The sequence below is a fragment of the Quercus lobata genome, chromosome 7 (genome assembly GCF_001633185.2).
Source record: "Quercus lobata isolate SW786 chromosome 7, ValleyOak3.0 Primary Assembly, whole genome shotgun sequence".
In the NCBI taxonomy this organism is placed as follows: domain Eukaryota; kingdom Viridiplantae; phylum Streptophyta; class Magnoliopsida; order Fagales; family Fagaceae; genus Quercus; species Quercus lobata.
The window spans coordinates 27,396,335-27,413,066 of record NC_044910.1 but is presented as its reverse complement, the minus strand read 5'-3'; the positions used below and the strand labels follow the sequence as shown (position 1 = coordinate 27,413,066).

General features: G+C 35.0%; 2 protein-coding genes across 2 annotated transcripts; one reads left to right on the top strand and one right to left on the bottom strand.

Annotated features, from left to right (window-relative positions):
* Positions 1 to 350: 350 nt before the first annotated feature.
* LOC115951825 lies at positions 351 to 1,565 on the top strand. The gene has a single exon (XM_031068966.1). It carries the CDS (start codon positions 351 to 353, stop codon positions 1,563 to 1,565), a length of 1,215 nt encoding a protein of 404 aa, XP_030924826.1.
* Positions 1,566 to 11,113: 9,548 nt separating this feature from the next.
* LOC115951824 lies at positions 11,114 to 13,811 on the bottom strand. The gene is made up of 4 exons (XM_031068965.1): positions 12,032 to 13,811; positions 11,655 to 11,859; positions 11,387 to 11,535; positions 11,114 to 11,244 (listed from the first exon to the last, which is right to left on the bottom strand). Exons 1-4 carry the CDS (start codon positions 13,809 to 13,811, stop codon positions 11,114 to 11,116), a joined length of 2,265 nt encoding a protein of 754 aa, XP_030924825.1.
* Between the last annotated feature and the right edge of the window lie 2,921 nt (positions 13,812 to 16,732).

Below are 16,732 nucleotides of genomic sequence, written 5' to 3'. Positions count from 1 at the left end.
TGAAAATGTGAATAGAACTTGTTAATTAGATATGATGAATATTACTTTATTCGATTTCAATACTTGTAAGCACTCTATACTTGCGATGTTTGTGATTGGTTTTGTGGTGGGTTGTTGTATTGGAACAAGCGGGTGGCTTGCATAGTGTTATAAGGTGGTTTAAATTCATATTGGGAGTGTATATTTGTGTGTGCAACGTATATTTGTTTAAATATTAATATAGACTTGTGCATTCATGAATGTGATAGAACTTTATCTAAGTGGCTTATAGATTTAGATGTTAGAATGCATTATACATGATTTGTCCTTATTTTACTAAAGTAGAATTCATTTTATAATTGTAGTCAAACATGGATAAAAGTTGGATGACAATGGGTAAGACACCCGATGGCAGATTAAGTCATCCATATATTGAAGGGGTGAATGCATTTATTAATTTTGCAAGAGCAGTTGTGGACTTGAGTGGTAATATTCCGCGTCCGTGTATTCACTGTGTGAATTGTTATCGACAATCTACTCAAATTGTGCGTATCCATTTGCTTCATCGTGGAATTATGCAATCTTACATTAATTGGTATAATCATGGAGAACCTCGTGTATTGAACGAGAACATTCATGATAGTGAAATGTCGGATGGTGATCATATAGATGGTATCGATGCCTTGGTAGATGACCGAATTAGAGGGGAACCAAGAAATGCAACCGAAGCTGAGAAGGTGTGTCATTTTGACAAACTTGAGGAAGATGCAAAACGTGAGTTGTATCCGGGTTGCGCTGATTATAGTATCTTGAAGTTTGTTATTGAGATGTTGAATGTAAAGGTAATGACCAACTTGAGTAATAAGAGACTTGATATGATGCTAGAATTGCTGACAAAGGTTTTACCGAAAGGTAACTTGGTTCCAAGGTCAACTTATGAAGCAAAAAAGATATTACGTGACTTGGGCATGTCATACGAGCATATAGATGCATGCAAAAATGATTGTGCATTATTTTGGAAGGAAAATGAAAATCTTGATAAATGTCCGGTGTGTGAGGTGCCTAGGTACAAAGATACACGTACCCAAGGTAAGAAGATTCCTCATAAAGTATTGCGTTACTTTCTGTTGACACCGAGACTGAGGAGATTGTACATGTCAGGCCAAAGAGCTAAGGACATGAGATGGTATATAGACAAACGTGTGGATGATGGGATAATGAGGCATCCGGCTGATAGTGAGGAGTGGAAGGAATTTGATTTGCAACATCCTGATTTTGCCCTCGAACCTCGCAATGTAAGGTTAGGGTTGGCTACAGATGGATTTAATCCTTTTGGGAATATGAACAATAATTATAGTATGTGGCCTGTCATACTTATCCCCTATAATCTACCGCCTTGGTTGGTTATGAAGGAGCCATATTTTATGTTGTCCTTGCTTATTCCCGGTCCCCATCAACCGGGGAATGATATTGATATTTACTTGAAACCATTGGTTGATGAGTTGAAGGAGTTGTGGGAAGAAGGTGTAGAAACTTATGATGCTTATAATAAAGAGCATTTTCAGATGCGTGCAACTTTGTTGTAGACAATACATGACTATCCTAGATTTGGTAACGTATCCTGGTGGAGGACAAAGGGTTATCATTCTTGTTACACTTGCAATGGTCAATCATATTCAGAAGTTTTGGAAAGTAAAATTGGATTCATTAATCATTGAGTTTATTTACCCATGGAACATCGTTGGAGACATAGTCGGTTGCATAATGGTTTACCGGAGAAACGAAAGAGATCTTTAGAGTTACAAGTGGGAAAGATACAAGAGCAGCTAGATAGAATACCAAATATAATTTTAGGAAATCATCCAAGTAACAAGAAGAGACAACTCATTGGGGAGCCAAATTGGTCAAAGGTAAGTATTTTGTACAAGCTTCCATACTGGAAAAATAAGAAGTTTAAGCACAACATTGATGTCATGCATGTGGAGAAGAACATTAGTGAGAGTACTTATGGTACTTTGTTGGGCATTGAGGGGAAAAACAAGGACACTAACAAGGCACGGATAGACTTGCAAAATATGAACTTCAGGCACATGTTGCATTTGAAACAACGTCCTGATGGATCATATGACAAGCCTTGGGCTTTCTTTTCATTAAGCCCCAATGAAAGAGATGGTTTTTATGACTTTTTGAAATCAGTCAAGTATCCGGATGGCTATGCAGCCAACATATCAAGGTCAGTGAATGCAAAAAATGGTAGATTATCTGGTTTGAAAAGCCACGACTGTCATGTGCTACTACAACGAATTCTTCCAATTGGGTTGTGAGGGTTTGCAGATAAAGACATTAGTATTGTATTGTTTGAGTTAGGCAAATTCTTCCAAGACTTATGCTCAAGGACCCTAAAGCGGAGTGAGTTGGAGAAACTAGAAGAACGTATAGTTCTTATATTATGCAAGCTTGAGAGATTCTTGCCTCCAACATTCTTTGATGTTATGGTCCACCTTGCTGGTCACTTGCCTTGAGAAGCAATTCTAGGAGGCCCGGTACAATATCGGTGGATGTATCCAATTGAAAGGTAATTAGATCTTTTGATGCATTCATCAATTGCATATTTCCCACGTGGTATAAAATCACATTCTGTGCGTATTTTTTCCTCATAGGTATCTTGGAAAATTGAAAAGATACATTTCCAACCGAGCTCGACCAGAAGGTTCGATTGCAGAGGCTTACATTCTTAAAGAATGTATTAACAACTGGTCTTTGTATATTGATGGGATCGAAACTGTGCATAATCGAAGAGAAAGAAATGAAGATTTTGGGGAATCTAGCGAAGGATTGATAGTTTTTTCACAGACTGCCCGACCTACAGGTGGTAGGCGAAATGATGGCGACTTCTCTCGTGCATTGCTTGATACTGCTCATTGGTACTTGTTGTACAATAGTCTTGAGCTAGAGCCTTATTTAAAGTATGTGATTTTATATACATATATTGTTGAATCAAGTTTTGAATATTATCCACAATGCTTAGTTGAAAATAAATCATCTTATTTTTAACAGCGAACACAAAAACACATTGCATAATCCTACTAGAGAAGCCATAATTCAAATCTAACGACAAGAGTTTCCCAAGTGGTTTAGAGAACGTGTAAGACATTTGAAATTTAATCACGCACTAATAAATTTAAACATTTAATTGTATTCGTCATTGCTTATTACTAATTAATATCACTTGTTGTATGTCATTATAGATGAATAGATTGAAAGTTAATGATTCATTAGAAGCTACTAAACAGATATGGTCATTAGCAAATGGTCCTAAACCGTATGTGAAGGAGTACACAGTTTGTATGGTCAATGGTGTAAAGTTCCATACAAGGGACCTAGACAATTATCGTGTAACCCAAAACAGTGGTGTATGTACCGAAGGAGACCATGAGGGAGAAATGCATGACTTCTATGATCATGTGTGCAAAATTTGGGAATTAGAGTATATGTTTTGCCATAAAGTTGTTTTGTTTCAGTGTGAATGGTACAATACTGGTACCAATGGTCGAAGGAGAACGATACGAACCGATGCACACTGCACAAGCATTGATGTTACAAGTCGATGGTATCAAAATGACCCTTTTATACTTCCTAGTCAAGCGAAACAAGTTTTCTACATTCAAGATACGAAATTGCGTGACCCTTAGAAAATTGTGCAATACATCCAACATAGGGGAGTGTTTGATGTCCCGAAAGTCGGGGGCGGAGAATCCAATGATAATACAGAAGATAGTGATGCATTCCAACAAGAAGCAATTGTTGATGTTGTCCCTATCAATGTTGAAGACAATATTATTGAGTATTGTATGGGTGATGTTGAAACTGAGGTTGTTCCTGAAGGTGGAATTTCAAGAGATGCTAATCAAAATGAAGAGCATGACATACCTGATGTTGATCTTAATATGGATTATGATATGTAGAGTTATAACAATTGTCTTAAATGTTATGTGCTTGTCTTAAAGTTTTATGCTTGTTTTAAAGTTTTATGCTTGTCTACGTTGCAATTGTTATTGAAATGTTTTGTGCTTATCTTAAACTTGATATGGATATTAATGTGGTCATTTGTTGTGTTGAGTTAGTAGCAATTGTATTCAAATTTTGCACTTGTGAATTGATTGATATGGATAATGATGTGGACTATAATGTTAAGTTAGTAGCAATTATACTTATCTTTCATGTCAATACATAGTTTCAAAAAATGCCCAAAAAGGCCAAATATACTCATAATATACCGAGGTATGAGATGACAAGATTGGATAGAATGAGGCAAAACCAAGAGATAATTGATGCTTTGGGATTGAAGCACATCTCAATTTCTCTAAAGGATTCCGCTCAGTCTAATTGTGCAAAAATGAAAAGAAGTAGAGCTAGTGTTGTGGTAGATGATGATTATGTACCACCTATTGGTGACGATGATAATGATGTTGAGTCATCTAACTCTTTAATCCATAAGGTACAATAGATGTTCCATAGGGTACAATAGATAATAACTTTGTCGTTCTATTATTTGTAATGACTTTATTGTTCCATTATATGTATGTTTGTTAGTTACAGATGGCACCAGGACGACTTACACGCTCGCGATGTGAGGCATCTATTTCGGTGGTCCAATCTACGGTTCAATCTACAGAAACACCTCTTGAAGCAAATCCTCCCATCCAAAGTTCTTCTAGTGCAGAGGCTACCGACGCATTAACTAGCATGACTGGTAATTACATAAAACATACTTAATTACAACTGCACCTTGTCTTTACTATTGAGATTATACTTAATGTACATAGAATGTATTATTTTATAACATTGATAATTTTTAAATAGGATCTACTAGCAGAAATACCCGTGGAACAACACGTGGTGTAGCAGTACAGGCACTTGTTGAAAAAAGTGGAAAACTGCCAGTACGTATAGCTGCAGAGTATGATGCTCCTGTTGGGAAGAATGCATGCAAGCTTGTCAATCAAATTGGCGTACAAGTGCGAAGTAATTTGTTAAGTTACAACGTAAAAAATTGGAAAAGTGTTGATGCTGCTACTAGAGATGTGGTGCTTCAAAGTATCGAGGTAAATTTATATTGATAACGTCTAACTCGTCTTTGTTGTTACTAAGCATATTAAATTCATATAATAATAATTTTATAATACATATATACTTTAATTTACAGAATCAGTTTGAACTAGAAGGAGATTCCAACTTAGTAACAAAAGCAATAAATACAAAATGTGGAAGATTATTGAGTAGCGGCTCTAACAAGTTGCATCAGACTTATAAAAAGCTTGTACAATCTCATGGTGCTGACCATGCAAAAACCCACTCGCCAAAGAATGTCACACTTGCGCAGTGGACTGGATTCATTGAAGGGAGATGGACCAATAAGGATTGGCTGGTAAATTATTTATGCATATATTATTATTATCTAATATTTATTATATTATGTTGTCAAATGATTAGATTAATACTTAGATGAAGTAAATGTATATTGTTTTAGTCATGATCTAATAAATATCTTGAATGCTCTTTATTAGGAAAAATCAAGAATTAACTAGGAGCAGAACTTCAGGCAAACATAGATGCGGGACAAAAGCATTTGCTGTTAGGGTTGATGAGGAGGTGTGTTTTTTCATTTTCTTAAACCTTAAGTGTATTACATGTTGTGATTAATTAACTATAAATAACTAACACTCAAATGTTACTTAATTAGACAAATAATAATGGCGGTCAAGTTCCTAAATTGGCAAAAATCTACAAAGATGTTCATTTCAATCCAAAGACAAATAGGTGGATACAGCCTGAGGATGAAGCGACATATGTATGTGTATCATTCCATCCCTATTATTCCATCTTTATCATGTTTGTAAAGCTATAGCATATGTATTATTAATGTTGTGATTGCTTGTTTTTTTCTCTTTCAAATGGTAGGAAACTATTCTCAAAGTGCAAGAGGATCATTGTCAAGATCCTAATGCAATTCCCCTTACACAAGAGGAGATCTCAAACTTGGTTTTTAAGAAGAAATCCGGTATTGTAAAAGGACTTGGCATGAGACCTTCCTCTTCTCTAGTAACCACTGCCTCATCTAATTCCTCGGTGGAGTATATTCATCGGTTAGAAAGTGAGATAATTAAGCTCAAAGAGGCAAGAGCTAGGGACAAAGAGGAGCGAGCTAAGGAGCAAGAGGCGCGAGCTAAGCAAGATGAGGTCCAAAAGAATATTCTTAATTTTTTGAGGAGCAAGGGTTATGATGATGCTTTTACCTATGGAGGTGGTTCATCTTCAAGCTAAATCACTTATTGGTTAGTACTTTATCTTTAAATTAAAACACTTCATTTTTTATGTATCATTTGAAACTAATATTTGTCACGTGATAGGTTATTCAATCTTTAGTTTATGATACTGAAGATATAGAAGTGAAATTTCTGTTGGCACTATGTAGAATTATATTTGACTAAAGATTTATATTTGTGCAGATTTCTTATTGGTGGCTTTAGGGGATTTCCTTTAGGCATTATTTGAAGACATATGAGGACATCTTCCGTTAGTTCTAATTATATTATGCCACATTTTTTGTATTGTTATAAAACATCTTAAGTTATTGTATGTGTTGCAAACAATTATTGTATGTGTTGCAAACACTTATTGTATGGAAGGAGTTTGAATTGGATACTTACTTTAATTTTAACTTGTGGAATGTATGGATCGATTTTTTATAAATGTGTTGTTGAAATAAATATGTTAATCAAATGTGAGGTTTTAATAATGTAATGACAGGTTACAGGTTAATATCAACGCCATGAAAATAATAAAAATAGAAAATAAGTTTTAGTGACGAATTTTTTTGTCACAAATATGGCAACAAAAAATTGTTTTAGTGACGAAATATTTCGTCACTAAATGTAGCAGAATTTTGTAAGAAATGGTTTTAGTGATGAAAATTTTCGTCACTATATGTGTCTGAATTTTTTTTAAAATAGTTTTAGTGACGAATTTTTTCGTCACTAAATGTACCCGAAAATAGTTTTAGTGACGAAATATTTCGTCACTAAATATGATTTAATAAACTGAAATGGTTTTAGTGACGAAATATTTTCGTCACTAAATACTGTTTTTAGCAAGGAAAACATTTAGCGACGAAATGTTTTCGTTGCTAAAAGTTTTTTTTTTTTTTTTTTTAAAACAAATCGGACTTTTAGTGACAAAATTTTTCGTCGCCAGGACTTTTAGCGACAGGGCTACAGCGATGAAATGAATTTCGTCACTAAAAGTCCAATTTCTTCACTAAAGGTTCTTAGTGACGAAAAACAGGACTTTTAGTGACGAATTTTTTCGTCACTAAAAATACATTTTCTTGTAGTCATGTATAGTTTTAGTGACAAATTTTTTTTTTTTTTTTTTTTTTATATGAGTTAATGACTTGTTAATCGCCACATAACTGGTTAAAAAAAGATAGATTCAAACATGTTTGATGCCAAATTTTATCAAATATTTAATAGATATAAGAGCACATTTTACCATAAAAAATAAAATTGCGAAAAATAAAGTTATATCTTTATAACTATTAGACCAATTATTTTTTTTAAGAATATCATTGGACTAATTCAAATATTTGGGGGGGCCAACTCTTATTTTTATAGACTAAATTTTGAAAGCATTAAAATAATTATATATATATATATATTTTAAATTTCAAAATTTTGGGGGGGGCCATGGCCCCCCACCCTTCAGCAGAGTTCCGACCCTAGTCCTAATAGTTATTAATATGTTTTAATTTGGTTTATTTAGTTAACTTTGTTAAATGTTATTGAACAAATGATTAGTTGAATATGTTCTAAATTTATAATAAATATTCTTTTTATTTATGTATATCTATACTATTTTTATAAATTTAATGAAGTATTTGTATATCCTATGATACAACACACATTACAATAAACTAAAAAATTGATTCACAGTACGTACAATTCAGATTGTGACAAGTGACAACAATGTAAACGAGGATCATTGTCCCATATTGACCGATTCCTCCAACGTGGGAAACCAAGAACAACCAAACTTTTACCTTGTCTCTTCAATATTTTGTTATATTTAGTGGTGGTATATTCCGTATATTTACTATTTTAGTTTCATGAGACAGTTAATAAGCAACTTTGTCAAAATCCTTAGGAAATGATGGTTAGACAAGAACAATCTCCCTCTCGTTGTCGTCAGTTGTCATGACCGAAGCATCAATGGCAAAACAATTATTAATACCTTAACCAAGCTTAGTCTGGAGATATGTTTGGTTACTATTTTTGGCAAAGTGATATATCATTATTTGTCTATAATTGCCATGGCAGTAGCATGTACTATTCAAACTTACTTATTAATTTGATTTGATTTATTTCTAGAGAATAGTCAGTCCTGGTATTCTTGTTAGCAGTTAATCTGTTTAGAATTTGCCAATTTTGAGCAGCATGTTGATTTGCTTTGAATGGCTGGCACTGGTACTTTTCGTCAGAGTTTAGACGTGCTTGATATTTATACTCAAGGACTAAATTTTTGTACGCTACTTAATACATACTAATTATTATCATATACACTTAGAGTAAAGTATGAACTTTTCTAACCTAGGAAGTACAAACACCGAAACACCTACACAGGTACAACACCTAAATAAAATGTCTATACTTCCTAATTTCCGACAAAATGTGAATATCCGGTTTTGTAAAATTTGGACATTGTGTAAACTAGTGTATGTCAACAAGTGTAAAATAACAATGTGCCTTTTTATTTCGTCTTTGTTAATTTTAAAAAAGTTAAACTTGTTGCACATAAATTATTTTATACCGTACACATACCCAAAAAGTAAACACTACTCATTTTAAAAGAATACTTAGAGCATTAGTATTGGGGGTGCAAAAATCACCGGTTGCTATTTTACCAATTGAAGCCTTAAAATCTCTCACATCCGGGTATTTAGAACTTACTGTAGCTAGTATGTATAAATCAAATAATATTATCTTCTCTCTCTTTCTCTTACCTTTTCTCTTTGTCTTCCTCCTCTCTCTATTCAATCTCTAACTCTCTTCCCTCTTTCTCTCATTTGTCTCTTCTCTACCTTTTCTCACTCACATGGTGGTTTTTTTTTTTTTTTTGATAACCTCACAAGTGGGTTTTGTTGATGGAGGTAGTGGTGAGCTTTGTTGATGGAGGTAGTGGTGGGCTTTGTGGGTATGGTTGATGGTGGTGGTGGTGGGTTTTGTTGGTATTGTTGATGGGAGGTGGTGGTGGGTTTTGTGGGTATTGATGATGGAGGTGCTGGTGTTTAGTATGGATTGTTTTTGTGTTTACTGGTTGAATATGGTGGTTTGTGGTGGTATGCTTGGTGAATAGTGGTGGTCTTGGTTGGTAGTGGAGGAAAGAGATGAGAAACATATTTTTTATTTAATATTATTTTATTGTGTAATTATATTATTTTAATCAGTTGTATGTAAAAATAAAAATTGGAATGTAAGGTGTATTGTAAATTGAGTTGGTATGATAGATATGTAGAATTTCACCGAATTCCCAACCTGTGAGAAACAAAAAAATAGAGAAAACACACGCCAAATAAAACAATCACACGCATAAGACAATATTTACATGGTTCGGCAATTTGCCTACGTCCACGGAGTTGCAAGGATTTCACTATTATCAGAGAAGAAGAAAATACAAGATGCGGCTACAATTATACTTCACTTCAAAAACGCAGCAACCAAACCCACAATAAAAACCCTAATCAAAGTCGGTTTCTATTATACAAAATGGGCCAAAAATTTTTTTCCCCACAAATCTTTTCAAGTATTACCCAATGTTTTCAGACCCGGACCGTTCAGTGAACCGTAAAAGGGAGAGGTTCAAGAGTTTTGAGGTCGAACCGGGGTCAAACCGTGATGACGTCATAATTAATTTAATAATTATTTTATATATATATATATATAAACATTAAATTAATAAAAAAAATTAACTAGAATAGTCTAATTCATTTAGAGAATGAAAATGTTGTTCACATTCCCTTATATTTCAGTTGTGTTGTGCAATCCAAATGAACATTGTTATAATTTTGTCAATCCTGCATTTACAAGTATGTGAGAAAATAAATTAAGAAAAGAGAGAAATCATTATTCTTGAAAAATGCAATCCTCAGACAGCACTTAAAAATATAAGTGGGAGTTCAAAGTTTTAATAGGCTGCAGTTTGCCAACAGTGTAAACAATGCTTAACTTAAGGTTTAAAATCGTAGAAAGGAAATATTAAAAAAAAAAAAAAACTTTTAATAATAAAAACCTACAACCACAAGTATACGAACTTTTATTTAGAAAACTTAAAGCCACTTCCAGGTATCTGTGCAGAGTCTTTAGTTAATGATTGTTGAAACTTTCACTAAATAGTAAAGCAGCATTTATAGCATAAATTTTGCAACTGATATTTCCATAATTAACTACACCAAGAAAAATTCTCACAATACCTTTTGAAACAGAAAAACAACTCCAAAACTAACCATAAGAACCCTCATGAAACACCCTTAAAAAGCCCAAAAAAACCAACCGAATCCCTCTGTAAAACCCAACCAACCCAAGAAATTTCACAACCAAAATCCCAGCAAAACCCACTAAATATATCACTAAAAACAGTCCCCATGAACCTAGAAAAATTCACAACCAAAACCAAAAACAGCTCCCATGAACCCAAAAAAATTCACAACCAAAATCCCAGCAAAACCCACTGAATATATCACCAAAAACAGCCCCTATGAACCCAGAAAAATTCAATTAAAACCTCATTGCAAACATAACACAGGATATGAAATTCTTAGCCAAACACCATAGGAAATCAACCAAGAAAAATTCTCATAATACAACTGCACATTGTGTACAACCTTGTTTCTCATAATAATGTTTTCCAAGTTACAGTACACAAACATAATACAAAATATAAAATACATAGAAATTATCTCTAAAATGTTACAGTACACAAACAGAATACATAGAAATCTTTTCCAACCTTCTTACAAAAAGACAGAAATTATCTCTAAAATACAAAATATAACTTCAAAGTTCAAACGGAATTATTATGATCATAAATCATCAATGTCATGATAGTTATCATGCTCATCATCATTCCCTGGAAATCCAGGAGGAGGGCCAACAGGTTGTCCAAATGTTCCCAAATCAATTCCTTCAACATCACTGCTATCATCTACAGATTCTACACACAAGTTTGAACAAAATAAAAAGAAAAATCATTATAATGTTTACACAAGCTTAAAAAAATAAAAGAAAAATCACTATAGGTTATCAAATTGTTTACATATAAACTAACCTTCAATATTAGAAGAAGGCCCCTGCACTTGCTGGATATGCACCCTCTTCATAAATTGCATTTTCCAACTCTTCATAATTAAGATATGGGTCTTCCTCTTCCACAAATATCCAAAAATCAGTTTTGTCGATACTTGCATAATCAGTGGGGTTAAAATTAAACTTTTTGTTGTAAAGCCTGCATCATAAAATGTCATGGTCATTATTGGAATTTGAACATAATTAGTAACTAACAATTACATTATATAAATGACTTTTTAAAAATTAATATAATGACAAGATATTGCATTTAGTTACCTATGTTTCAATCGCAAGTTATGATGAACAAACACAAGATCGTTGAGCCTTTGATGCTCCAATCTATTTCTCCTCTTAGAATGTATTTGGTCAAATAAACTCCAACAACGCTCACATCCAGAAGAGGCGAAAGTTTGGCTAAGGATTCTAATTGCCAATTTTTGCAAGTTTGGAGTATCAGCACCCCACAACTTCCACCATTCATCTAATTTTCATAACACAACATAATCTAATATTAATCAACATAAACATATAGTCCAAGACTAGATTCTCAACATATAGTATTAAAGTAATTAGATTCCTAACTACATTACTTGAATGCAGCACTATATCCTTTAATAAACATATAGTATTAAAGTAAACTAATTACTTCTCACCTGGATGAGTGGTTGTGCTTGTTGACAATGCAAGATCTCTATCAAAGCTCCCAATATGGTCTCGAAAATATTGGGTTTCCTTAATTACCTTTTCTTTGTCACCATCATATTTTGTCCCAATGTAGTCCAAAACAGCCATATGTACTGCTGGTTTCCGACAAAAATTTTCCTCATCATATTGAAAAGCGGAATTTAACCAATATGCAACAGCATGAAGATCTTTACGCAAATGTTTGTCCCAATAGTTTTTTATAATTGAGGTGTATGGCTTGTACAAGTGCTTCTTCATTCGGAAGATCTTCTTGATTTCCAACCGTGCTCTATGCATGCCCTCATACACATATCCTATTGCAGGCCTTTGATCAGAATCAACAATCTGTAACAAACGAATGAGTGGCGATGAAATCTTGACAAGAACATTAATATCATCCCAAAAAGAATTATCTAAAATGATAGAAACTACTTCTTTTGCCTTTGACTCTCTTGCCAATCTATTGTCCACAAAGAACTTGCTAGTCACTAAGGCTTGCAAGTCATGCTTATGCACATGAAGACTTCCAAATGAAAGGAAAGTAGTAGCAAATCTTGTTGCTCCTACACGTACAATATCTGTCCAACCAGGTCTCTTCCTCAACCAAGCAATCAAAGCCACATGATTATAAATAAAAGCTGTAACTTTGGATGCACGTTTTTTAAGTCTCTCCACATGAGGCATGTCTCCTATATCCTGCAACACAAGATTCAGGCAATGTGCTGCACAAGGAGACCAACTAATAGTTTTATACTTTTCACACAACAATTTACCAGCAGATACATAATTGGAAGCATTATCAATAACTATGTGAACTATGTTTTTTGGACCAACCCATGTAACTACTTCATCAAACAGTTTAAATAAGTTTCTAGTACTCTTCACAATATCTGAGGCATCAACTGATTTTACAAATACCATTCCCCTAGGACAATAAACAAGGAAATTAATCAATGACCTATGTCTAGTATCTGTCCAACCATCAACCATAAGTGTACATCCAACTTCTGCCCAATGCCTACGTTGTGACTCAACCAACAACTGAACCTCCTTCTTTTGATCCCTCAACAAAGGGACCCGTACAATATGATAAGATGGACCTTTGTAGCCAGGACCAGCAGCAGCTACGGCATCAATCATCTTTTGGTAGTACACTGAATTCACTACATTAAAAGGAATGTAATTGTCGTACAGAAACCTTGCAATAGCCATATCAGCTTGCCTCACCCTTTCTTTACTTTGGAATACACTTTTAAGACCAGGTTGAGCTCCTGGAGTAGTTCTTGGAGCAAAGTAATTATCCACCGGATTTGTACCCTTTTTTTTACCTAAAATAGGTTTTTTAGGCAACCCACTACTATATACTTCTTGAACATCTTCATCTTCTTGCATATCACTATTTGTGGAAGGCACATTAAACATTTCTTCTTGACGTTGTTTCTTAGCTTTTTTCTTCAACTCAAACTCCTTCACATATTCCAACATTTGGTATCTCACATCATGAGAAACCTTTTTACATGATCCAATATCACCTTTTATCCCCGCAAGGTGTTTTTTCATCCTATTAATACCCCCACCTTTATATGTTTGCCTACAATACATACATGTAAAAGTATTTCGTCCCTTCTCATCCGCCCCAAGGCTAAAATGTTCCCAAGCCGGATCAACCTTTTCCCTTACTCTAGAGCTAGACTCCATTACATTGGAATCAACTTCATGTGATGGAGTAGACCTGGTCTCTGTTTCCATTTTAATCTAAAAGACTAAACAACCAATCAAACACGCATAGACCCATCAATTTTTGAAATACAGATAGTCAAAGAATCACAACTTCATACACAAAGTCAAATTAACAAACTAACATACACAAAGTCATAGAGTCAAAGAATCACAAATTGATCTATAGGTGCTGATATAGAGAGAATCATAAACTTCAAGCACCTAAAAAATATTAATGTTATTTTGCAGGGCCTAAAATATTGTAAAAAGTAAAACCACTGCCTTCAAGCAGTAGATAACACATAGGATGCTATGCCATTATTCTATAGCTACAACATCACAAACTATGACAGCAAAATGGGGATAGGAAAGGAATGCCACTATGGAAATACAAAGAGGTTCCAGAATGCTAAGGTAGTTCTGTTCAGTATGAAATTGGCTATATATGTGTAATTGATTAATCAAGTGAATCATATACACTAGCAAAAAAAAAAAAAATCTATATTCACATCCATGATTTCCCAGAATGTGTAAAAGTTAGATCAGATAAATAGTATGTAAAAATATATTGATTTCACAAAAGAACTAAAAAAAATATAGATACCGAGAACATGAATGAAGTAAATATTATTGAAACCAACCGCAATAAAAAATACAAAAAAAAAACATGCAGCAAGAAGCAGTGATTTTGGCAGACAGAAAACCAAGAGGAGCATGATTCTAAGCCAAAAACATGCAGCAAGAACCTTCAAATCTATATCATCATCCACTTCAGATCTATATCATCATCCACATTTTCAATTGACCTAACTCAATTTACACACCAACACTTTAGATCTATATCATCATCCACAATCAACTTGCAAATATTAACAAAGAAAAAACAGATTAGAGGTAATAAAGTACCAAACGACGACGACGGCAACGAGGGAGAGAGGCAGAGATGAGCGTGAGAGAGTGAGCTGCGATCTGGGCTGAACTACGACGGCGACAAGGGAGAGAGGCAGAGACGAGAGAGTGATTGAGACTTTGAGAGAGTGAGGAAGAGATCTGGGCAGAGCTATGACAGTGCGACGATGACGAGGGAGAGAGGCAGAGACGAGAGAGTGATTGAGACTTTGAGAGAGTGAGGAAGAGATCGAATAAGGGTGGAACGACAGCGATCTGGGCTGAGCTGCGACAGTGCGACGGCGATGAGGGATAGAGGCAGAGACGAGAGAGTGATTGAGAGAGTGAGGGTTTCGGAGTGACTAAGATTTGAGAGAGGGTTTCAGAGTGAGGAAGACTGGAAGAGGCCAAGAGTGATTTTTGAGAGAGGGTTTAAAAAAAAAAAAAGGTGGAACGACGTCGTATAGGAGGGGAAAAAAAAAGGGTGGACGACGTTGTTTATAAGGCTAAAACAATAAAACCGTTCAAACTGTGTGAATCGGCCACGGTTCACAGAACCGGACGGTCGGACCGCGGTCCAGACGGGTCCATGCTTTTTTCGCATGGAACGGTTCCTTACCTTAAACGGACCGTGAAACTGAACGGTTCACGAGTTTCCCGATCGGACCGTATGGTCCGGTCCGGGTTTAACAACCTTGGTATTACCAACTTATCTTCAACAAGGTAACGAATAAAGTGGTATTTTGTCTGTATATACTTTGACTTTGAATGAAAAGCTGAATTTTTGGCAAGAAAGATTGCACTCTGACTGTCACTGTGTAGAATGCCCATCTTCTGCTTCTTACTCAATTCATCTAAGAAACCATGTAGCCAAATCATCTCCTTTCCAGCTTCAGTTGTTGCAACATACTCAGCTTCTGTAGTAGACAAAGTAACAATCTTCTCTAGATTTGAAGCCCATGATATAGCTGTACCATCCAGAGTAAAAACAAACCCAGTAGTACTCTTTCTACTATCAATTTCACTAGCATGTGCAATGTCTGGCCTTATACACACCATAGCATACATCAAGCTGCCAATGGCTGAGGCATAAGGCACCTTGCTCATATGGTCTCTTTCTTCTTCTGTCTTCGGTGACTGTTCTTTGCTTAGTTTGAGATGACTACCCAAGGGTGTGCTAACTGGTTTAGCTTCATTCATGTTGAACCTGCTGAGAACTTTCTTCACATACTCTGACTGTGAAAGATTCAATGTACCATTAGCCTTGTCTCTAATGATTCTCATACCAAGGATTTGCTTTGCAGCTCCCAAATCCTTCATTGCAAACTGTTTGGACAATTACTTCTTCAGATTTTTAATCTCCTCAATGCTAGACCCTGTAATAAGCATATCATCCACATACAACAGTAATATGATGTAAGAATTGTCAAAAGACTTAACATAGCAACAGTGATCAGCTTCACATCTCTTGAACTCAATTCTATGCATAAAACTGTCAAATTTCTTGTACCACTGTCTAGGAGCTTGTTTTAGGCCATACAAACTCTTTTTCAGTTTGCAGACTAGATTCTCTTGTCCTTGAATAGTGAACCCTTCTGGCTGAATCATGTAAAGGTCTTCCTCCAAGTCACCATGAAGGAATGCCGTCTTCACATCTAATTGTTCAAGATGTAAGTTTTCTACAGCCACCATTCCCAGTACCAATCTGATTGTTGACATCTTCACAACTAGAGAAAATATCTCTGTGTAATCAATACCCTCCTTCTGTTGGAATCCTTTAACAACTAATTTGGCCTTGTAACGTTTGCTACCATCATGTTCGTTCTTTATTCTGTATAACCACTTGTTGTGCAAAGCCTTCTTTCCTACTAGCAATTCAGTCAGTTCCCATGTCTGATTCCCCAACAAAGAATCCATCTCATCCTTCATGACTAAATCCCACTTGCTTGAATTCTCATCTTGCAAGGCTTTATCATAATACTCTGGCTCACCACCATCAGTCAACAAGAGATAATTTAGAGTGTGTGAATAACGCTGTGGAGGTCTAATATTCCTGGAAGATC